Source organism: Anguilla anguilla, chromosome 18, assembly GCF_013347855.1.
Source record: "Anguilla anguilla isolate fAngAng1 chromosome 18, fAngAng1.pri, whole genome shotgun sequence".
Classification (NCBI taxonomy): Eukaryota; Metazoa; Chordata; class Actinopteri; order Anguilliformes; family Anguillidae; genus Anguilla; species Anguilla anguilla.
Genome location: NC_049218.1, coordinates 26,321,600 through 26,344,818, shown reverse-complemented (window position 1 = coordinate 26,344,818; position 23,219 = coordinate 26,321,600). Strand labels below are relative to the sequence as shown.

General features: G+C 43.4%; 2 protein-coding genes across 2 annotated transcripts; one reads left to right on the top strand and one right to left on the bottom strand.

Annotated features, from left to right (window-relative positions):
* Window positions 1-4: 4 nt before the first annotated feature.
* mkks (McKusick-Kaufman syndrome) lies at window positions 5-4,955 on the top strand. Its single transcript, XM_035399393.1, has 5 exons — window positions 5-753; window positions 853-2,016; window positions 2,700-2,881; window positions 3,031-3,141; window positions 3,669-4,955. The coding sequence occupies exons 2-5, from the start codon at window positions 1,032-1,034 to the stop codon at window positions 4,134-4,136; spliced, it is 1,746 nt and encodes a 581-aa protein (XP_035255284.1). The 5' UTR covers window positions 5-753; window positions 853-1,031; the 3' UTR covers window positions 4,137-4,955.
* On the bottom strand, window positions 4,520-18,545 carry srd5a2b (steroid-5-alpha-reductase, alpha polypeptide 2b). The gene is made up of 5 exons (XM_035399394.1): window positions 18,094-18,545; window positions 10,432-10,595; window positions 8,719-8,820; window positions 7,058-7,208; window positions 4,520-6,599 (listed from the first exon to the last, which is right to left on the bottom strand). The coding sequence occupies exons 1-5, from the start codon at window positions 18,363-18,365 to the stop codon at window positions 6,533-6,535; spliced, it is 756 nt and encodes a 251-aa protein (XP_035255285.1). The 5' UTR covers window positions 18,366-18,545; the 3' UTR covers window positions 4,520-6,532.
* Between the last annotated feature and the right edge of the window lie 4,674 nt (window positions 18,546-23,219).

Sequence of the window (23,219 nt, the reverse complement as noted above, 5' to 3'; positions counted from 1 at the left end):
TCACCAGTTTTAGCTGTAATTGTTTATTTGTGATTATAATATAAATGGAAGGACATTTTTCGGCATAACCACAATAGGATTATCAGAGGGGTTACTGTATAAATCTGAAAAAGGACCCAAGCGAAAATTCCCCATAGCAACCCCTGCCTGTGGTATCAACACCATATATAAAACTTTTTAATCTCAGAATTGCGGCCATGGCATGTGTGAACCGGCCAAGGATTACAGGAAAGTTCAGAGAGTATGAATCGTGAAGTAATAATCGGAAATACATTGTTGAACTAGGAAAGAATTACGTATCTGTTCTCTGGTAAGAAAGATGATTAACATCACATGACATTGTGTTCCACCTGGTCATCGTAGTTTAGCTAAAATTAGTTGATAACCTGGCTGGCTATATTGTTTAAATTGACATTATATTTAGCCCGCGGTCATTCGTTATTCCTGCTCAGTGCAACCAGTAAAATGCGTCTGGATTAGGTTGTTGTTAATCAGCATGCGCTCACGTTACTCGACATCTGTTCGATAACCCACATTATTAGCAGTAACGGTGTACCGTTAGCTAGTATAATCCCGTCTCAGTCTTCTCAGAATATTAATATTATTTTCCTGCGTGTATTGACTTACATATTTGGTCTGAGCACTGTTATGAGTCCTGGAAATATCTGAAAGGACTTTAAAATCTTGATTGTACGGGCATCCGACTTTGGACTGTTAGGATGAAATCACAGTCTAGACTGCAGAAGCAGTAAGGTAGGTAGGTACTTCTAAAACACAAGCTAGAATGTGGGAAAGATTATTGAAAGGATGTGTGTTTGGTCGATAAAATAAGCCAATAATGTTCATTCCCAGACACGCATTTCATCAACTTACCTCCACTTGCGGAAAAAACAAAGAAAACTGAACTGAGCAGAAGAATAATATCGCAGACTGGAGAACAGCTAATGGATTTAAGGGTCGACCGGACAAAAAGGTATTTTAACTCTTGACCGCGTCGAAGCGTCCAAATTCTTGATGCGGTTCTTGAAAAGATGTCTCGCCTCGCCAAGACGCAGCCGTCTGTCTGCACGAGCGACCCTCTGAAAGACGAGGAGGTGCGCCGCAAGCTGGCCGTGCTGCGGCAGATCCTGACGTCCTGCTTCGGTCCGCGCGGCCGGCTCAAGCAGGTCCACAACAACGTGGGCGGCCCGGTCCTGACGACGTCCACCTCGGCGGTTCTCCTGAAGGCGCTGACCCCGTCGCACCCCGTCCTCAGGCTCCTGACCGCCTCCGTCCTCAACCACGCCGCCCGCTTCGGCGACTGCGGCCTGTTCGCCGGCATCCTCTGCTCGGCCCTGGTGGAGCGCGCCGCGGCGCTCGGCGTGGAGGCGGCCACGGCGGCCGGCGCGTACCGGCGGCTCCTGGGCCTGTGCGCCGGCTACCTGCAGCGGGACGACTGTGGCTGCAAGGTGCCGGTGGACTTCGGCAGCAGCCGCTGCCTGCTGGCCCTGGCGCGGGGCGCGGTGGCGGCCAAGCCGGCTTGCGCACTGACGCCCGGGGAGGCCCGGCACGTGGGCGCCCAGGTGGTGAGGGCCTTCCTCCACACGGTCCCCTGCGCCGCCCCGGGCCCCGTGCGCCTGGGCAGGGCGGCGACGGTCGCCGTGGAGGGCCGGCCCGCGGGGGAGACGGCGGTGCACCCCGGGCTGCTGGTGGACGCGCCCGAGACGCTGCGCCCAGCCGACGCCGAGCGGCTGGGCCGGGGGCCGCTCAGGCTGGCGCTCTTCAGCGCGTCGCTGGCGGGAGACCTCCCGGAGGCGGGGGAGGGGACGTTCGAGGTGGACTGGGAGGTCAGCCTGGAGGAAGTCGTCCTGGGACAGCTGATGAGGCTGGGGGAGCAGGTGGTGCGGGACGGGGTGCAGGTGTTTGTGTGCCAGCGGGTGGTGCACCCCGTGCTGCAGCAGTACTTGAGGAAGCACGGAGTCATCGTTGTGGAAAGGCTGGGGATCGCCCTTCTGGAACCACTCATCCAAGTGTCGGGTATGACCAAAACAGACAGGGTTACTGACTGTTACAGTGTGAGATTAACTAACCCTGTACTCAGGCCTACAGTCGGAGATTAACTAACCCTGTACTCAGGCCTACAGTCGGAGATTAACTAACCCTGTACTCAGGCCTACAGTGAGAGAGAGATTAAGTAACCCTGTACTCAGGCCTACAGTGAGAGAGAGATTAACTAACCCTGTACTCAGGCCTACAGTGAGAGAGAGATGAACTAACCCTGTACTCAGGCCTACAGTGAGAGAGAGATTAACTAACCCTGTACTCAGGCCTACAGTGAGAGAGAGATTAACTAACCCTGTACTCAGGCCTACAGTGAGAGAGAGATTAACTAACCCTGTACTCAGGCCAACAGTGAGAGAGAGAATAACTAACCCTGTACTCAGGCCTACAGTGAGAGAGAGATTAACTAACCTTGTACTCAGGCCATCAGTGAGAGAGAGAATAACTAACCCTGTACATATAACAATCTGACACATCCAACACTAGAGAGCGGTTTTCTTATCTGAAAATGAGCCACGCATCTTTGTTAGATCTAAATAGAATACACCAGCCCTGCAAGGAAGATGTAAATTTGTTGTATGAGGCAAAGTGGATGTGGCTGGTATTGAAATGGTTTCTGCACTCTGGGTGGGGTGCTCTCTCTCTCCTGTGTGTTGCAGGGGCGCAGGCGGTGGCCTCCTTCCAGACCCCCGTCCCGGTCCAGTCCTACGGGCAGCTGGGGGGGCTCCGGGTCCTGCGCTGCGGGTCCAGGGAGCTGCTCCACCTGCTGCCTGTCGGGGACCCCCCCTGCTGCACCCTGCTGCTCTGCCACCGGACCGAGACGGCCCTCAGCGAGCTCAAGGTGACCCGCCCCGGAAGCGCCCCCCCCACCCCCCCCTTCACCACACTCTCGGCTGTCCGTACGTCAGCTTCGGAGAGTGTCTGTTTGTTTTAGTTTTTTTGTTGTTTTTATTTCTTGTGAACCACGCAGTAACTCCTCCTCTCCTGCAGGTGGCGTGTCAGACTGCAGAGCGCGTCCTGAGGCAGACTCTGATGGAGCCGTGGGCCCTGCTGGGGGGAGGGTGCACGGAAACGCACCTGAGCGCGTATGTCGGATTCCAGGTACAGAACTCACCCTTTCCTTTTGCAACACAGCTTTCATCCTGAATGTCTGTCCCCCAGGAGCGCTGAGCTCTTGCTGTGTAATTGCATCAGGTTCATTCATGGCATTTGTGCAGAAAAGTGAGCAGTGTGCTTTTGGACACAGGAGCTGGCGCCAGTGCTTTCCAGCATCACTTACGTATTTTACAGGAGATAAAGGTGGTGCACTGGCTATATGGAGAGAGAGGAGAGAGATAAACAAACATGTACAGCCCATCCTCCACACACGCTGTCCTGATTTATTAGCACATCAAACCCAGATTTAGACAGTTTGTTAGTGATGCAGGAGCTTGGTGGTTTATGAAATGCAAAACTGCACTGCCAAATATTTAATATAACCTAACATTTCAACAAAGTCATGAAATAATGACTCGCTGTAGTGGGTTTAGTAGTGTTGTATCTTTAGTGTGAGTGGAGGGGATGCTGGGTAGTGTAGTTTAAATGCGGAGCGCTGAAGCGTGCCAGCTGACGTCCCGCCCCCCTCGCAGAGCCGCGGCGACGCGTCCGACGCGGCGGCGGAGCTGGGCTGCTCGCGCGCGCACTACCTGCTGGCGGCCGACGCCTTCCGCCGGGCGCTGCTGGCCGCGGCGCGGGCGCTGGAGCACGACGGCGGCGAGCGGCTGATGGACCTGTCCCGCGCGCACTGCTGGGACGTGCCGCCGGGCGCCGACCCCCGGGCCCCGTGGCGGGACGCGGTGGGGCGCTGCGGGTGCGGCCTCACGCCCCCCCGGGGGGACCTGGAGTGGAGCCCCCTCGGCACGGACCACCCGCCCTTCTCGCCGGCGCCCCCCGCAGGCATGGACCACCCGCCCTTCTCGCCGGCGCCCCCCGCGGGCACGGACGCCGACCCGCTGGTGCTGGACTCTTTCGCCGCCAAGTACAATGCCCTGCACGTTGCCGTGGAGACGGCTAACCTCATCCTGGACATAAAATATATCGTCCAGGATGTTAATTGATTTGGGCTTTGTGTTCCTGTTTGATTTCGAGGCTTTTGCTAATTCATATAGATGAACTTAGCTCGGGGAATGGAGTGCATCTGCATAACTACCTGAAATCTGAATAAGGTACAGAAGTTCACCATCATGGATGTAGTTTTAAGATTTAAACACTAGATGGCAGCACTGACTGATTATTTTTGTTTTTACTGGTCGGCGATCTGCTGTTACTTAAGTGTTCTTGAACTAGTTCTACTATTACAGTTGTACAGTTACTACTGTAGGTGACAGTACTGAAAAGTCCTTTGTTTTACTATTTAATCATTTAAATTTTCTATAGTGATTGCATTACAGGTTGGGAGGAAAGAAAATGAGTTTTAAAAAAGCATTCGGTTCAACCGTCCTTCATATTGTATAAGGTATTTTATTGTGTTTGCTCAAATAAAATAGTGTTGCACCCTTTTTTGTCCTTCATACAAACAACAAAAAAACATTTGTTCTGAAGTAATAAATAGACTGGAATTTGATTAAATCAAATTGATTGCATAATTAAATCATCACTCATGTTAGTGCTATGAACCCGATTCCTTGCTTTTCATGTACAGGTACAGTAACATATCTTTTGTCAGGAAAAACATTTTCCAAATTTTCCATTTTTGCTGGTTACCTTAAAAGGGTAGTGTACATTAAGCAAATATAGTTACTACACATTTTCCTCCTAAAACCTTTTTAAAAACATTTTAAAACATTAAAAAGTGAATTTAGACGTGCTAGTATGATGGTGAGATAAACTGGGCCCTTGTGCATGTGATTACTTTTTAATAAAACTGTCTGCCATTTCAGATGAGTAAGACTTTGTGACTATATTGTGCAAAAACTGCTTACAAAATGGAAGTTATAAAACACAGTGATGTCAGACCAGACTTACTCATCCAACAGTTTCCAACTGTAAGCTGATGAAACAATTTATTGCTTTGTTTGTCTGCTTTGTATTTATACTTGGCCAAAGAGATCTGGAGGAAAAATGTGCTTTCATACTGTATTTCAAACGCATTTAGTCTATTTTTTAAAATGTGTAAACTGTCGACATTAAATTAATTCTAGTCCTATGCATGTCGTTGTTTAAGACGAAATTGTTCGTGTAATTTAAAATGGTTCTCTAACTCAATGTACCTGTGGCCTGTCACCCAAAAACGGTGTTAGGCAACTGAAGAGGAAAATAACTAGGGACAGGATTGCATTACAGTACAGGCATTTAGCAGACGCTCTTATCCAGAGTGACTTACACAACTTTTACATAGCGTTTACATTGCATCCATTTATACAGCTGGATATATACTAAAGCAATGCAGGTTAAGTACCTTGCTCAAGGGTACGACGGCAGTGTCCTACCTGGGAATGGGACCTGTGACCCATTACACTACACTGTCGCTATCAATGGATATGATGTCAAGACTCGGCAATCTGCTGGCTTCAAACTGGAGGCCTTTATTCAAGTGGGCAATGTAAACCAGGAAGTTCCTCTTTGGGTTTTGATCATTCTGACTTTTCCAAGCTGCTAACAAGTTACCAGGGAGCAGGTGATGGCTACCTTATGTTGTATATTATTTATATTAATTTTATCTTGGTTTTTCTTTTACTAAAATATTTGCCATCAGCCACAGGCTGCTCCTGTCATGAATGAATGCCTTGGTTGAAGTCTGGGAATGGTTAAAATCATACTTATTGGTCTGGAATAACTACTTGCTCTCAAAGTAAGCGAGAAGACACTGAAAAAAATTGCTGTGAACAGTTGCGATCTGGCTCCCATACCTTGGCAGTGGAAAGTAGACACATTTGGAGTTCATCACTTCCTTCCCAATACACTGGCGACAACAAGAGCAGACCTGGCAGAAGAGCGAAAGACCGCAGCTGTTCTGGGAGAGTGTGTTTATTCAGTTGGCTCCCTGACCAGAACCCCCTCCATGACCAATTCATATGGACTCCAACAACCTGAGAAACTATGGCAGTTTTTTTATTTATTTAATTTTTTTATTTTGGTTTGTGTGTCTCTTATTTCAAAAGAGAATAACTCGGACATTTCACAATTGCTGGATTGTGAAACTACCCGAAGCAGTACTCAATGTGCAGAAATTATTTACAATAATATATACATGCGCTGCCAAACTCGATCATGTGCTCAAAGAGGGGGCGGGACCTAGCAAGCGCTTCCTAGTGGACAGTTTGACTTCAGACACGATGTTCCTAATATGTGAAATATGCCTCGGCACTGTAGACAGCAGGCAAGCCTCACAACATGTTCTGTAGTCTGGCGACCTGCATCTCACTGATAGGTCTCTTCATAGTATTAGTGCTCTAAGATGCTTTGCTAGTATCGCTGCCTTGGACAAGCATGTCAAAGAGTGCTTCCTGTCCTCTCAAAAGATGAAAGGGACCAAAGCTTTCCTGGACTGTGGGTAATCGCTGAATTTCTCTTTGTAGAACCTGGAACATCAGAAAGGAATAGAGGCTGTCTATCCCACATTACATTACGTTACAGGCATTTAGCAGACACTCTTAACCAGAGCGACTCAGACAACTTTTTCCATAGCATTTACATTGTATCAAATTATACAGCTGGATATATACTGAAGCAGGTTAAGTACCTTGCTCAATGGTACAACGGCAGTGTCCTACCTGGGAATTGAACCTGTGACCTTTAGGCTATAAGACAAGTTCCTTACCCATTATACTACACTGCCGTTTATCACACCAAACCTTACAATCTATCACAATTTCCAACCTTACAGTTTATTAACTTAGGAACATCATTATGCAGATTAAACCCCTATTGTATATGATCAAATGACAGATTTTATAGATTGACTTTTTCTCATGTTCATTGCCATGGGCCTCCCTGTTTCTGTGTGAGGGAGAGGTGACATGCTGGCTCGGTGCGCTACCTGTGGTGGTGGTAGGCTCGCGGTCCTATGGAGCACATGGTAAAAAAGGCGAAGGAGATCGCGGGAAAGGACCGAGTAGCGACCGCGTAGCCCAGCCATTCCACGATCTCACCGAGGAAGTTGGCACCGGAGACGTAGTCAAACAGGCCACCTATGATTCAGTAACGGGAAAAGAATGATGACTCGCTTCCCTTGGAATGAAATTACATGGAAACCTACAAAACCATGCAAAGAATTCACAGAAAAAAAAAAAAAAAACTGCCCCTCAGTGACCACAGTCCAGCGGCTAAGCTACACAGTCACTGTGTCAGAGGGGCATACTTTAAACACAGAGCACGCTTTAGTCAACAGGGAGACTGAAGACACCCCACCTACCAAAGGACTCACTATCGCGCGAAGGACGCTACCCTGTGCTGTGATAATCTGTGGGGCTGCTGGTGTAATCGCAAAACTGTTGGACCTGCAAAACCTGTCAACCTGTCTCCAGTTCAGGTGTCATTTGGACGTTTCGACCCCTAATTGGATACAAGGCTATCACATGATTGTGTATTTCAGCACATTGTTTTACGCACGCGTACGTTGAAGTTACTGGTACTGTATGTTAGTTAACTTTGTAGCCCCCTATGTAGCTGTCTTAGCTATGAAGGCTCTGTAACTGGCTTTATCATCTCAGAGGTTAGCTGCCAGCTAGCGTTAAATTCGGTTCAGTTCATATTGTGGAAATGTCCCACTTTGTAGCTAAACAAAGTCAGCACTGCCGGCCAGAACTGGTGCAGATCCGGCCTGGAGTCGCTGGCTATCTGAGTAGCTTTTCAAAAGTTCACTCGCTTTAACTAACTACTTAGCTTGCAGTGCTTTAGCCAGCAGGCTAATTGTCCAGTGCAGATTCTAGGTGAATAAGCGCATAGTTATACACTGTATGCTTAGCCTTGCAATAAAGCAGTCAATATGTTCAAACGACACCTGAACCAGACAGATTGATTTTTTTTGCAGGCCCACCATTTTGGAATTACACTGGCTACAGTGGGGCACAATCAGGAATCTATGTGAAACTTAGTGAAACACTACAGTGAAAGTCAGTGTCCTGACAGGATGGCAGGTACTGCTCAGCAACCCCCATGAAATACTGTAACTCTCAGATCAACAGGACGAAGTTGTGTGACAGACAGATGAATATCCTTGACATGCAATGACTGTGGAGATCAGCCTGGGCTGAAGCATCACATCCAGGTACAAAAGATAACACGAGCTAAAGCAAGTCAGTGCCCCTGAACCCGCCTAACCCATTCAGTGACTGATCGAAATCACTAGCTGTGCCAGGGATGTGACTCAAAGAATTCTCACTCTTCCAGAATTGAATTGTCCTATGATAAATGGCTTGGAATTTTATCAAAGTCTTTATTCACATTGTTATTGCGGACAACTAAAGTTAAAGTGGACATTTTCCATTCGTGACAGTACCCACAGGGAAGGGCGTACAATGGTCTACCATGCAAGTGCCTGGGACTGCTGGGAAGTCCTCCTGCTAATGAGTATGTTGCAGTGAGGGCTCACCTGCATGAAACTTTGTGACAGTGCGGGATTAGGCTACATGTTGGAATCTTGTACACATCAGTGTGGAAAAGCCTGTTGGAATTGTATATACGACACAGCGGGAATACCTGTTGGAATTTTGTAGGTGAATTCGCCTGGTTTTCTCAGGTTTCGCAGGATGTGGTCGCTGTGGACGTTGATGGCCATTCCCAGAAAGAATAATATCAAACCTAAGAAATGACCATCAGAGAGAAACTTTTTTTATTAGACAAATCCCAGTTTAAAACACTACAAGTAAAACTAATCTCCTAACTGGTTAACCTCCAAAACAATATACTGCATGCTAATACAAGCTATGCAGTCTGCAAGAGTGAGAATATGACAAACCATCTCAAACAACTGCCAGTCTACTCTGAACAAAGGCACACACTACATTTCCAAAAGTATGTGGACACCCCTTGTAATTAGCGATTTTGGCTATTTCAGCCACACCTATTGTTAACGGGTGCATAATTTCAAGCATGCAACCATGCAATCTCCATTGACAAACATTGAAGAGTTCAGTGACTTTCAATGTGGCACTGTCATAGGATGCCACCTTTACAACAAGTCTGTTTTTTGGCCTGTCAGAGCTGCATCAGTCAACTATAAGTGCTGTTATTGTGAAGTGGAACCGTATAGGAGCAACAGCTGCTCATCTGCGAAGTGGTAGATCATCTGTCCTCGGTTGCAATACTCACTACAGAGTTACAAAGTATGGAAGTAACATCAGCACAAGACCGGTTCATCGAGAGCTTCATGAAATGGGTTTCCATGGCCGAGCAGCCGTACACAAGCCAAAGATCATCATGCGCAATGCCAAGCATCGGCAGGAGTGGTGTAAAGCACACCGCCATTGGGCTCTGGAGTAGTGGGAATGCATTCTCTGAAGCGATGAATCATGTATCTGGCAGTCTGACGGACAAATCAGGGTTTGGCAAAATGCATAGTTCCGACTGTGCTGGCTGAGTAGTGCCAACTGTAAAGTTTGGTGGGGAAGGAATAATTCTCTGGGACTGTTTTTCATGATTTGGGATCTACCTCTTAGTTCCAGTGAAGGGAAATCTTAAAGCTACAGCATACAATGACATTCTAGAGAATTGTGCGCTCCCAAACTTTGTGGCAACAGTTTGGGGAGGGCCCTTTCCTGTCTCAGCATGACAATGCCCCCATGCACAAAGCAAGGTCCATAAAAAATAGTGTGCTGAGTTAGGTGGGGAAGAACTTGACTGGCCTGCACAGAGCCCTGACCTTTACCCTTATCAAACACCTTTGGGATGAATTGGAATGCCGACTGCGAGCCATGCTTTACACCCAACATCTGTAACCAACCTCACTAACGCTCTTGGGGTTGAAGCAAATCCCTGCAGCCATGTTCCAAAATATACTGGAAAGTCTTCACAGAAGAGTAGAGGTTGTTACAAAAGCAATGGGTGATCCAACCCCATATTAATGGCCATGGTTTTGGAATGAGACATTCAACAATTACACATGTGAGTTCAGATGTCCACATACTTTCAGAAATGTGGTGTATGTTTGTTCTCATCAGAACATGTTCTTTGTCATTAGAAGCTAAGTGTTCTTTAATAAAACGGCACAGTCCTTACAGTAAACTCAATACGTGTCATGAAGAATTTTGCATTTGCTCAGTCCAAAAAAAAACAAAAAAAACAAACAGCTATGACAGCAGTTCAGGGCTCAAGACATAGAAATGTGGTTGCTATGCTCGAAAGCAATGAGTCGAACAACACTCGGTGATTTGTTCGAATGTAAATGGGTTTACTCCCCCTCTCCTCACGCACCAGTCACAAGGCAGATGTCCGCCAGCCAGACGTCCGTGTACTGGAAGCAGTGGAGGTGGTAGTGACCCTGGATGAAGCCGTTGATGGAGCAGAACGCAGTAGCGGAGACTACAATCTTGAGAGGGGAAGGGCGGCCTTTGGTCAGCAACGAAAAGATGAATGTCCTAAAAAAAAAACAGACGTTAAATAACAAAAAAGAAAAACAATCAGGCTATTTAAACATTTTTATTTGACTCCAGTTCAGCTGCTGAAATGCTGTTGGGTAGAGTGGATAAATGTCAATATCGTTGAGCTCCGCACTACATGAATTGCCATTTAAATTCAGTGCAATGACTCATTCTTAAACAACTTATTGAGATGATTCTGCAATGACAATGAGATGACAGATTTTTCTAGAAAGAGGCACAGGCCAAGGTTAAATTGAAGCCAGGCCATGTGATTATGTAACATAATTTAATTAAGTTTAAATGATTTCTAAAATAGATTTTTTTCTTTTACTATAATATTCCATTAATTACCTAACTTAAATCACTGCACTCAATCTAAAGACAGTTTTAACATTTTTAAAGTGTAACCCTCCTTTTTTTTTACACAAACCTGAAAATAATATTACCTAAATAAAATGGTTACTATTCTTGTACCCTTTTGACTACACCCATAATCCTGGTCTCTTCTGAAAGGTAATGCTTGGGGGCATATTTTCCATAATTGTTTTCCAGAATTACCATAAATACTACAGAAACAAAGTTACAGAAGCTGAAATATGCTGGAAGTGTAAGTTTTATTCTCTCCTAAATTTTTTTTTTTGAGTGGATACAGATGCTAGTGACAGTACCTGGTGGGCTTAGAAACACAATTCAGCTAACACCACAACGCTGGAAAAATCCTGGTTCAAATTTGATAGCAATACTACCAAAAATGAACATATTGTATTGTTTTTTCTGAGCTATTTCTAGGCAGGTTTCCAAAAAGTCTCCAAGACCATTTGGAGACTCCAAAAGCACACTTGGTAACCAAATGATATTATGGATTTTTAAAGGTGTACAATTATATTACTGTATATATTATAATTGTAATATTGTGTACTATATGCTCATGGAAAAAGTATTTTTAAAAATAGCTTGCTTTCCCCCTGCTGGTCACCCTCCCCCTCCCTCTCCTGGGCTCAAGTCCTCATGGAACATGCCCTCTGCTGTGGAGTCAAAGTTGTTTTCACTGTCCTCCTCAGAAATATTCACTTAGACAAGTGATTTCTTCCTGTTGCAAAACAACCTTTGTAGGCACAAAGTCTCAAGAACCTCATGCGTAATATTTGCAGCATGCCCACTGAAAAAGTTATGGTTTATTTACGCAGGAGAAACAATGTGTGTCCTTTTATGCAAGCCAAACAACTGATACACTGTTAGAAATGTAAGTTCATTATCTAAAATGCTTCTCAGTGTGCCGGGAAGAAGTTAAACTGTCCATGTTGAGGTGTTGCCAGTACCACTTGCTATTACTGAGGGACCGCTTGGCCAGTACAGGTCAGAGAAGCTTATAGCTGAGCTTGTTTTGTTCCAGAGAATCTATACGCACTGAAGATTATAACATTATTTTGCACACAATACTTTCAGCATGTATGCAGCAGCGAAACGAACAACAATGATAATTCTTCCGGAGAATTAGTAAACCTTCTATCAAGGTTTCTCTGAGCCAGAGACTAAAAATGACTATGGATTTTTTTGGCTGGAATATGGCCTTGTGCGACTTAAGGGGTTAAAGTATTTTTTACATGTTAGGCTAATTTTTTAATATTATTTGCTCCATTAGTTAACAAACATTAAGCCTTCTAGGGTTTTGAGAAAGACAGGTTATATTTGGCTATAGTTGTATACTTATATTTGCAACAAATGGAGTTGGGTGGGGGGGAGGTGAGGGTGCAATCATGACTGCCAATCATAAGTTATCAATCATAATTCTAACAGGAGCTGCAGGGTGTCTTCTAAAGCACTGCATAAGGATCAGGTGTCATGTTCATATTTGCAGAAGCCATGCGGGAGTGCTGGGTCAGAATAGTAATCCAGCCGGATGCGCAATTCATTTTCATGTGGCAAGTTTATATTGGTTGTGCCACAGACATTTAAACTTTGTACGGCAACATATGTGACTGGCTGGTTAGATTTGTGGGAAACTTTAGGGAGGCTTTAGTTCCACTCCACTCCACGCAGCTGGTCACACCTGCTCAATTCCGGTGACTTCCGGCCTGTTCGGTTAGCCTGTTCCTCGCATGTTTCTGCCAAATGAATGTGCATTACCAGCATACCAGGACGTTTCTCTCATCGACAAGAATTTATGAACAATGATGTCAGCCTGATCTGACCTGTCCAAGATTCCAACAGAAATGCCCAACCGATGTCCATCGAGGAAAATGGCACAACTTCAAGTCTCCAAATAAGTGCCCAAACGAGCTCGGGGTGTTGCACAAGTGTCGGAGCTGACAGGCGGCTCATGGCAGTTCCCTGAATTTGGAGTCGCAGACAGTGCAGAGATTCTGACAGGAGGGGCCCACATCGGTTCTCATGGCACACCCGTGAAGGCTGGCACAAGGCTTCGTCAAGCTTAAAATTCAACCCGGAGAAAGAAAGGGCCAATCGGACAACATTGGGGCATAATGAACGAGAATCCAGGGCACAATTAGAGAATGATGCTAACACGTTTATGTTTTCGTTGGTGTGGTTGTTGGCCCACAATATCACACTCCTCCCTCCAGGAGCGTGACATTAATAAAAGAAATATCAGAATTTTAAACACTTGGTCACCACAGGAAATAGAACACACAGCGAGACCGGTGAAGGCATCTCTGAACAAGGCTGTCTGCATCCACTCCCCTGCCTCAAGAGCACTTTTTTTTACATTTTATCTATTTGTTCAGATGGATATTTACAGAAGCAACCTGGGCAGAGTACAATGCCTTGCCTAAGAACACAACTGTACACCAAGGAATACAAATATGGAGACTTTCCAATCGAGATACGAGACGCTGAAGACTGTGGAATGTCCACAATGTCCTGGATCCCAGACATGCATCTCAACAAAGCACAGCACTTTTGGAGTAAATAAAATGACTGTGGTCGGGGAAAATGTTGCATTGATTGTTCTGTGAACTTGCAATAGAAAATAATTGTTTGTATGGTTATTGTACATCACACCTCTTTGTTAACTTGTTACACAATCTTTCTTGCTTGACTTTTAATGAGCATGTTAGTGGCTACTTCTGCCTGTGTAAAGTATGCGATTTTGTAATAATACAGAAAAAAGTTTCCAAAAAAAAAAAAGATTAAAGACTATTGTAATAATACAAGTAAACATCAAGACTGTAATCAAACATTGACTTTGGTGGATGTCTGGATGGGGGCCAGTAGGTTAATAATATCTGGCACAATAGGCCTATTCCCAGTAATGGAATTCAGTGAACCTGTTCCCATCAAAAATGATCTGCTCAAATTGTAACATGCCAACTCACGCCTGAACAGGTCCATTCAGATATGTGGTTAAATGTGTTGAATACTTTGAATGAACAGAGAGTCCAGCTGGTGGCCATCAGGTTATATAATAAAAGAACAAAACTAGAAAGGTTACAATTCCGGAAGGAATTGTGTGGGCTTGCTTCAAATTCCAACTGGCACTGTCGTCAAGCCTCAAGGCATTTCAAGGAGGGCACATAGCTCAGAAGAAGCACGAAACTGTCCAGACCCACGGTGCACTGTAGCGTTACATATACAGCCGGGGATCAGCAAGTAGCGATTATGTTCCAGGAATTAGTCATATCCTAAAAGTGTCATAAGTAAAACTTGGCTAACTATATAACTAGCTAGCTATGTCCTCACTTCTGTAACGTTATTTGTTGTCCTCCGTGTGTCCATACATCTGTATCGGTGGTGGTAGCTGTGTGTCATTAGCTCCTACTCATGCGTGCAGGATAGCATCCGTACGCGCTAACTTGCTCAATAAAGCAGGCGAAACCCTAACATGTTAGGGTTAGCTAAAGTAACGTTAGGCAATAAAGCTGTGCTTAAAAATGTGCCGTTGGAAGTGTATCCTACTAAACATCCATGAGTGAGTGACCACCTGTGCACGCGTACTACTAAAGCGTTTCACTAAACGTCCATGACTGACCCTCTATGGAGTGACCACAGAAAAAGTTGAATATTTCAAAAAGTTTTGAATTTCAAAAATCTGAATACAAGCAACAATGTCTGGAACTAGCCGGTCATTTTGGTGTAAAAAGTTTGAATGTAGTGAAAAAACTGTAGGACTATTTAGAGCTAGAAAAATTGGGAAGAAAGTGAGGATAATAAAAAAATATGAAAGATAGCAAGAGTGGGCTTGCCGGAAGAAAGCCCACTAATAAAATGACTATTTACTTTATATGTGAGGCCTACATTTCTGCACAAAACCAGAAAATACACGTACAATTCCACACTTTGGACAACAAATATTAATAATACAACTCTATAGTCTGTAATATTTGAATCATTATATAATCAGTGTAGTTAAGCTAAGTTAAAAAAAAAAAACATTTAAACATATACTTGCAATATAAACATGTAAAATGCAATCAGGTTTGTTCAGGAATGCATCCAAACATGTTGCAGGGCCACAAATTTTACCAATTCAAGAGTAGCATCTTGAGAAAAATATGAGCTGAGAGATACTGTTCATTTGATTGATATTTAGCTTTTTCTGTCCACCTAACTGCCCACAGGAAGGTTCAACTATTTCTCAATTTCAATTGTACTCAGGGTTCGAATTACGGGGGGGGGGGGGGGGGGGGGGGATTGGGGGGTCTGACCCCTCTAATTAAGACTTGGACCCCCCCAAAAGAGGTAAAAACAACAGGTCAGGGGTGTCGAAACATTTATATATCCTTCTTACCTGTAATCGTAAATATTACAATATATTTCCCATCAGTGGCGTCACTAGACACCAACCCTAGTGACGCCACTAATGGGAAATATATTGTAATAACACCAATAAACTGTCAATGTTTATATAGTATGATATTAAACATAATACAAATTAGTTGTTTTTTAAGAAGTAGGTGGAAGTCATGGTCTGAATTTTAATCAATATTCTGGGGACACATGTACATATGTATGAGCACATGACTACTGGTCAACCAATGGGGACTGTTTTCGAGAACGATGCAGACACCAATATCGATGCCAATGTTTGAGCGAGCAGGAAGGCTGATACCTGGCCTTTTTCCATCAGTCAAAAAATACCAGGTGCAAATTTCAGGTTGGAAATTAGAATTCGCACTAAGGGCAAAAGATTAACAAAGCCTTTTGCAACAACCTTCAGATGCAGATATTGTGCCTCAGAAACGAGGAGCTGGAAGCACAGTATGCGCTATGCATTTCATTACATTACATTACATTCATTTGGCAGACGCTTTTATCCAAAGCGACGTACAAAAAGTGCATTTCATGGTCATAGACAACTGCTAAACACAGGTTCAGTAAGGTACAATACTTATTTTGTACAGCTATTTCTAGCCAAGAACACAGTTCACACAGTGAACACTATTCTGACCTAACCTCTGCAAAGCCAACTAGGCAGAAGAATAAGCTACAGTATTAGGACAAATACAAATTACCAAAAAAGTGCTGGGATGGGGCAACATGTAGCAAGTGTCATGAAAAAGGGGGGGGGGGGTTATTTTTTTAATTTATTTTTTTTATAAAAGAGTGAAATATACAGCGTGGTGGTGGTTAGTCTAGGTATAGTCTGAAGAGATGAGTCTTCAGGCCACGGCGGAAGATGGGTAGTGAGGGGGAGGTTCGGAGAGGGACGGGGAGTTCGTTCCACCACCGGGGAGCTAGGGTGGAGGAGCTCTGTGATCCCTTTTGGCGGGTGGGAGGGGTTTACAAGGCGCCCTGCTGCCGCAGAGCGGAGTGGTCGAGCGGGCACATAGAATCGAGGGATTTCAGGGAGGATCGCGCAAACGACGCAACGGGCAGAGATGTTAGGTGTGGGCTGATTCTGTATTCTGTAAAATTTACTACAGTTCGCACAATTAACGATGGTCAATTTTTGCATGATGTTTATCTACCTCTAAAGAACAGGCACAAATCAAGGCGCAAAGGAAGACAAAGACAGGTAGGTATAGCCCTCAGAATGGACTGAGAGAAGCTTTACAAAAAGAATCACATTATTTGAACTTGCCGTGCAAGAAATCATCAAACAGTACAGATTACATTTATATGAATTATTATTAATTAATTATTGCGGGCAAGCAATAAAGGCTGGGTGTTTGTCACAGAAAATATTGGCTAAAGTCATGGAACAGTCACGGCAAAGTTGTTAAAAATCACCACAAACCTAAAGTGGCAGAATTCACAGAGTGTTTAAAAACTGTAATCTGCTGAATTAACCAAAAGATCTGAAATGATTGAAATAACATGCACAGCTGTGGCAACAGTAATGAGTGTTTGAAGTTTCAAAAAAATCAGTGGTCAGTTGTCACCAGTAGCTATATATGAATAAATGCACTGATAGGCTGGTGCATTGAATTGCGTTTGTCCACCATGGAAAAGAGCATGCTTTTTGCCTTTAACGGAACATTGCTAGAAACAGAGCATACCGAGCATGCTCAGATTGCATTACTGAAATTATAAAAAAACAGGGGAACTATGTGTTTATTTAAAGTTAGATTTGGTGCATGCTGCGAGCTTTGAGTCTTTCGGCGTCTGTCGTTACTGACAACGTTACTGTAGCTACAGGATGAGCACCCTAACGGGAGAAATAAAACATGACCTAGAACCTCCCACATGCTTCCCATTCCATCCCACCAATCAGTCAAGCTCCTTGCAACATTACACATCTTGTATCTGGATTCATTTGCATCTACAATTTTACTTGGCACCAGAATATGCATAATTACCCCCACATCTAGTGAAGACACACAGTAGAATGCTCAGGGTTAAATCCACTCCTACAAAGTTTTCATGAGTCCACTATGGCCAGAGTAGACTTATATAAACTCTGTAAGACTACTACTGTAAGGTACTATCGCTGATCGCGTAATTATCTCTAGCCTTAAGAAATAAGATGTTAATTTCAGGCAGACTGCGAACGTGCCAACATACAGCATGCAATTTGCGCTGCGAGTCTTACATGCATAAATCTGGTCCTAAATGTTGTACTTAAGTGGTTTCATCCTCTGGTTTAATAAGAACTTCTGTTACAGAATTTGTTCTTTAAAAGAAAGGTTCTGTCTGAGGTTGACTATTGCAGATTTTGTATCATCAACCTCATTAGGACATTTTAATAGACAGATAAGTGAGGCAGCTAAAAATGGTTAAAGAAATTAATATAATTAAACAAATTTTTAAATTACTGCTAGAAAGTTGGACAGCATTCCCAATTTATCATGCTTACAGAAGTGGATATGCAAACTTGAATAAACCTTCATCATAATGAACAAAAATCAGTTAGTACACTTTCTTGAACTAAAAAGAACTCAACAGTTCAACTAAAGTTGAGAACAAAGGGCTTTGACATATGTGACACATAAAGACCATTTAATTAAAACTGTGTTCTAAATATGACCCGTGTAGTAAAACAAAAAGAAAAAAATCTGCTAGGCTGAACTGGCCAATGCATGACTGTAGTTCATACCTCTGGAAGTAGTGCAGGCAGAACGTCCAGAGCAGAAGCTTCTGTCCCAGTTTGGATGGAGAGTGTGCCGTCAGGACCAGAACCACAGGGACCAGCAAGGAGGGCAGCTCCTGGAGGAACCAAGCCAACTTGGCCGGCACCAGCAACCTCGCAGAGGGGTTCACGTAGCGCCCGTAGGGAGTGCGGACCCTCATCTGTCTGAAGAGGAACATCACCCCGCCGAAGACCAGCCCGCAGCTGAGGTACCACACGGCGCCTTCCTGGCACGACATTTTCAGATGGCCTCTGCGGGACTGCTGTACGGTGCGGGCCCTGTGCCTCTCTCCATCTGGGGCAGTGCTGCCGTGGCTCACTCCCTAAAGTCCTCCCCAAACTCCTCCCCAAAAAAACCACCCCAAGCTGACACCAGAAAAAGAGATGGGAACAGATTTAAACTCCAGTTGCTGTTGGAACTCGCCACGGCTCCTCTCTCTTCTTGTAGCCTGAGCGCCCGAGTTTCTGCCTTGTGAAATCCCACGAAAGCCAAGTCCAGTGACGTCACTCTGACTTTGACGTCTTGTAAAAAAAATTTATTTTTTTTCATGGGAGTTGTCAGTGAATAGATACTTTCCCAGAAAGCAGAGGAATGCTGTTTAATTGAGGAGAAACCTGCTTGCTTGGCACCATGCCTTTCAACAATATGGCTATCAATCTTTACACTGGAATACATAACTCATACACCGTGAGCTCCACAATGTTTGGGACTAAGACTTTTTTTTTCTGGATTTGGCTCTCTTTAAATTTGCAGTCAAACAAATTGTGTGTGGTTCAAGAGCACATTCTCAGATTTTATTAAAGAGTATTTTTAGACACATTAATTTCACCATGCATAAATTACAGCAATGTTTATACATAACCTCCCATTTCAGGGCATCATAATTTCTAGGACATGTTAATGTTAGATAAATGAAAGTAGTCATGTTTAGTACTTCGTCTGTGACCCTTAGACATCACGATGTGCAGAGTGTCTTCTCTGGTGATGCTCTGCCAGACCTGTACTGCAGCCATTTTCATCTCCTGCTAGTTTTGGTGGATAGTTGCCTTGAGTTTTCCCTTCAGCATATGAAACGCATATGTTCAATTGGATTCATTCAGGGGAATGACTTAGCCAGTCAAGAATTTTCCAGTTTTTTTTTGCTTTTAAAAACTACTTAGTTGCTTTAGCAGTGCGTTTGGGATCACGGTCTTGCTGTAGAACAAGTTTAGAGGCATCTGCTTGAATCTGAGCGGGAAGGATGCTTCTCCACGCTCCAGAATTAGTGGGCTGCTTCCGGCAAGCCCACTCTTGGTATCTTTCATATTTCTTTCACTTTCCGCCCAATTTTTCTAGCTCTAACTAGTCTTACAGTTTTTGCACTACATTCAACCTTTTTACACCAAAATGACCGGCTAGTTCCAGACATTGTCACTTGTATTCAGATTTTTAAAAATATTCAAAACTTTTTGAAATATTCAACTTTTTCTGTGGTCACTCCATAGAGGGTCAGTCATGGACGTTTAGTGGAATGCTTTAGTAGGACACATGTGCAGGTGGTCACTCACGTTTAGTACGACGCACTTCCAATGGCACAGGATTGTTAAGCACAGCTTTATCGCCTAATGTTACTCCAGCTAACCCTAACATGTTAGCGTTTCGCCTACTTCAGTTAACCTAGTTAGCGCGTACGGATGAGTAGGAGCTACGGACACACAGCTACAACCCACGTACAGATGCTATCCTGCATGCATGAGTAGGAGCTAATGATACATAGCTACAACCACCGATACAGATGTATGGACACACAGAGGACAACAAATAACGTTACAGAAGTGAGGACATAGCTAGCTAGCTATATAGTTAGCCAAGTTTTACTCATGACACTTTTAGGATATGACTAATCCCTGGAACATAATCGCTACTTGCTGATCCCCGGCTGTATATGTAACGCTACAGTGCACCGTGGGTCTGGACGGTTTCATGCTTCTTCTGAGCTATGCGCCCTCATTGAAATGCATTGAGGCTTGACGACAGTGCCAGTTGGAATTTGAAGCAAGTCCACACAATTCCTTCAGGTATTGTGACCTTTCTAGTTCATTCTGCTGCTGCTACCAGCATAATCAGTTACGTTAAATGAGCCAGTATCTGTGGCAGCCAAACATGCCCAAACCCTAACACCCCCACCGTGTTTCACAGATCAGGGGAGGGTGCTTTGGATCTTGGGCAGTTCCTTTCGGCCTCCACACTTTGCTCTTGCCATCACTCTGAAACAAGTGAATCTTCATCTCATCTTTTCCAGAACTCTGCAGGCTCTTTTAGATACTTCTTAGCTAACTGTAACCTGGCCATCCTGTTTTTGTGGCTAACTACTGGTTTGTATCTTGCAGTATAGCCTCTGTAGCTCTTTCTGTGATGTCTTTTGCAGACAGTAGTCACTGACACATTCACGCCTGCCTCCTTAGGAGCGTTCGTGATCTGCCAGACAGGTGTTTGTGGGTTTCTAAGTGTCACCATTATCATGTAGTTCATCCATTTATCAAGCCACCCCCTGCCCAGTCTCATCTGCAACTAGTATGATATACAGTGTCTATCTGGGAGTTCATAAAAAATATTCTTTCACCACCTATATTTCATATTCTATCAAGCAACAAGATAAAGTCAGCAATAGCCTGAAGGTATGCCAATACAGTGGTGAAAATCGCTGTTCACTGAATATCGAAATAAATAAGAATAATTCTGGAGTAATTATACCATGTAATTCGACTGTAAATATCGGTGACTAAATATGGAATAAATATACAATCTTACCATTGGTTTTACATGAAGATGTCCCTTTCAAGAATCAGTGGTCATTTATTGTCTTGAAAAATCTGTTTGAAAAATAAAAATACAAGTAGAAAGTAGGGGCAGGCATTTACATCTGCCACAAGGAAAATCTCACCATTGTAACTCTTTTCACTTCATTCTGGTTTGATGGAGGACTCTTTTATCGAGTAGAGAACAGTATAAGCTTTCCAGTGGTGCATGGCAAGTCTCATTTGAAATTTATAACAAAGACTGCGGGCCCTATGCATCAGCATGAATTGTTGCTTCAGTACAGTGCTGTGCAGTTAACCATAATGTTATGCAGTAATATACAGCCACTTGTTGAGGTGTAATCATTTTTTTTTGTTCTTTGGTTTTTGGAAGATTTTATTAAATTTGCGAGCTCATCAGTATGGCTAAAGCAAATTCACGTCATACAGACATAGATTTGGGGACTGGGTCACACGAGAAGGAGGAGGCATGAAGTCAAGCAAGGATACATATGAAAATAGTGAAGATGTATGTATTACTGCTTGTATCGTTTCAATTATTTATGTTGTCGCATTTTTAATATTTTTACATTTGCATTGGGCATACGAGACAAATTTATTGTGTGCTGATACGTGCTATAAAAATTATCTTTGAGTGATCAAATAGTAACATTTGTAAAATGACATCCCATCCCCATGCAACACAAAAATAAAGAAAAGCATACAAGAGTGAATAACTACATATTTAGGTATGTGTAGCACAGTATGTTTTTTTATTTATTATTTTTCAATGTGACATCACGGTTTCATCTTAAACCATCATAATGAGCAAATGTATATGCTTTATAATGGACAAAAATCATTTTATTCATTTTTGGAGAGGTTATATAGGTGATATTTCAGGATTTAATTTCAAACAAAGACCAATTTCATTTTTACGAAGATAATTGAATTTGTGGCACTTTATTTCTACCAAAAATTATGAATATCAACTAATGTATTATATGTAACTATATATTGTAAATGGTACAAGTGTCTTGCTTCATTTAAGCCATTTTCCAAGTGTGATGCTCACACCTAGTGTTATAAAGCCTTAAACCAAAACAAGCCTTGACCATATTTTGCATCTGAGCAAAGGGGTTAATTATGTTCTAAAAAGTTGATTTTGGTAAGCCTAAGGTTTGATCTATGTCTCTGATGGTTTTTTCCCCCTTATTTCTCAGACTCATAATGGCTTTCTTGACTTTCATTGGCACAACGTAGTCCTTATGTTGACAACTAGTAACAGCAGACTCTGAAGGCAACCAAAAGTCTAGAATCAAGACTAGATACTGAAATCTTGCTTATACCTGCAATAAGGACGCAATCAAACACGCCTGACTGAAGAGAAACACCTGTTAAGCCATTTGTCCCAAACGTTATGGTGCCGTAAAATGGGGGACTATGTATAAAAAGTGTCGTAATTTCTACAGGGTAAAACCAAAAGTTTTAAAAATACACTTTAATAAAAGCTGAGAATATGGATTGTTTGATGACAAATCTAAAATTGTGGAACAGAGCCAAATCAAGAAAAATATATTGATAAATTGATCAAAAATGATTTGAACTAGACTTAGATGAATTATCTCCATGACTTAATCTCCATTTGCCACGAAACTAATTTTCAGGTGCCAAGTGAACCTGGCCACACCTTCCTAGCAGGAAGTCGAACTGGAATGACAAGACCGAGATTGATGTGCATGCAATTTACAGCTAGCAAACTAATGGCATAATTCATGGCCTTGGCCTGGCATATTTAGTGCGATTTCGGTGTCGGATGTACAAATTCAAAAGAATCCCAATGAAAACAAAATAAGACTCCTGCATAGGACCCTAGGATCAGAGGCCTCAGGGCCAAAGAGGCAGTTTCATCGCTTTCCGTCCACTCTGCTGCTAGTGATATAAGCAGGTCTATCACCACAATTCCAATAAATTAAGTCCACTTCAGGCATTCCGCTGAAGATGCTTAGCAGGTTTAATCACCCTCTGTGGTTTTACTTATCATCCTTCAGACCCACGTCAGCTATGCCTTTAATTGCCAAACACACAGCTAGCCTCATCATTATTCAGACATCATGCTGGTTTATGGCTCAAAACTAGCATGCCTGGCCAGTTTTTTTTTTTTTTTTGCGAGGCATCAAAACCACAATCTAAACCAAATGGATATGGAAACATTTCTCAGTGGAAAAAAAAACCTTTGCTTGCTAACTGCTGGGGTCTGGTGTAAATGCTAACTTTCTATGTTTATTACTGCATTTCATGTTTTTACTTGTATT

Bases quoted from the DNA above. Each gene is read 5' to 3' on its own strand.
- mkks (XM_035399393.1), top strand. From the start codon at position 1,032: ATGTCTCGCCTCGCCAAGACGCAGCCGTCTGTCTGCACGAGCGACCCT. The intron at 2,882-3,030 runs GTGACCCGCCCC...CCTCTCCTGCAG, and splicing joins CGGCCCTCAGCGAGCTCAAG to GTGGCGTGTCAGACTGCAGA. The intron at 3,142-3,668 runs GTACAGAACTCA...CCCCCCTCGCAG, and splicing joins GCGCGTATGTCGGATTCCAG to AGCCGCGGCGACGCGTCCGA.
- srd5a2b (XM_035399394.1), bottom strand. From the start codon at position 18,365: ATGTCGTGCCAGGAAGGCGCCGTGTGGTACCTCAGCTGCGGGCTGGTC. The intron at 7,209-8,718 runs GTATTCCCGCTG...ACTGAATCATAG, and splicing joins CACCTACAAAATTCCAACAG to GTGGCCTGTTTGACTACGTC. The intron at 6,600-7,057 runs GTAGCGCACCGA...CTGATGTTCCAG, and splicing joins CGAGCCTACCACCACCACAG to GTTCTACAAAGAGAAATTCA.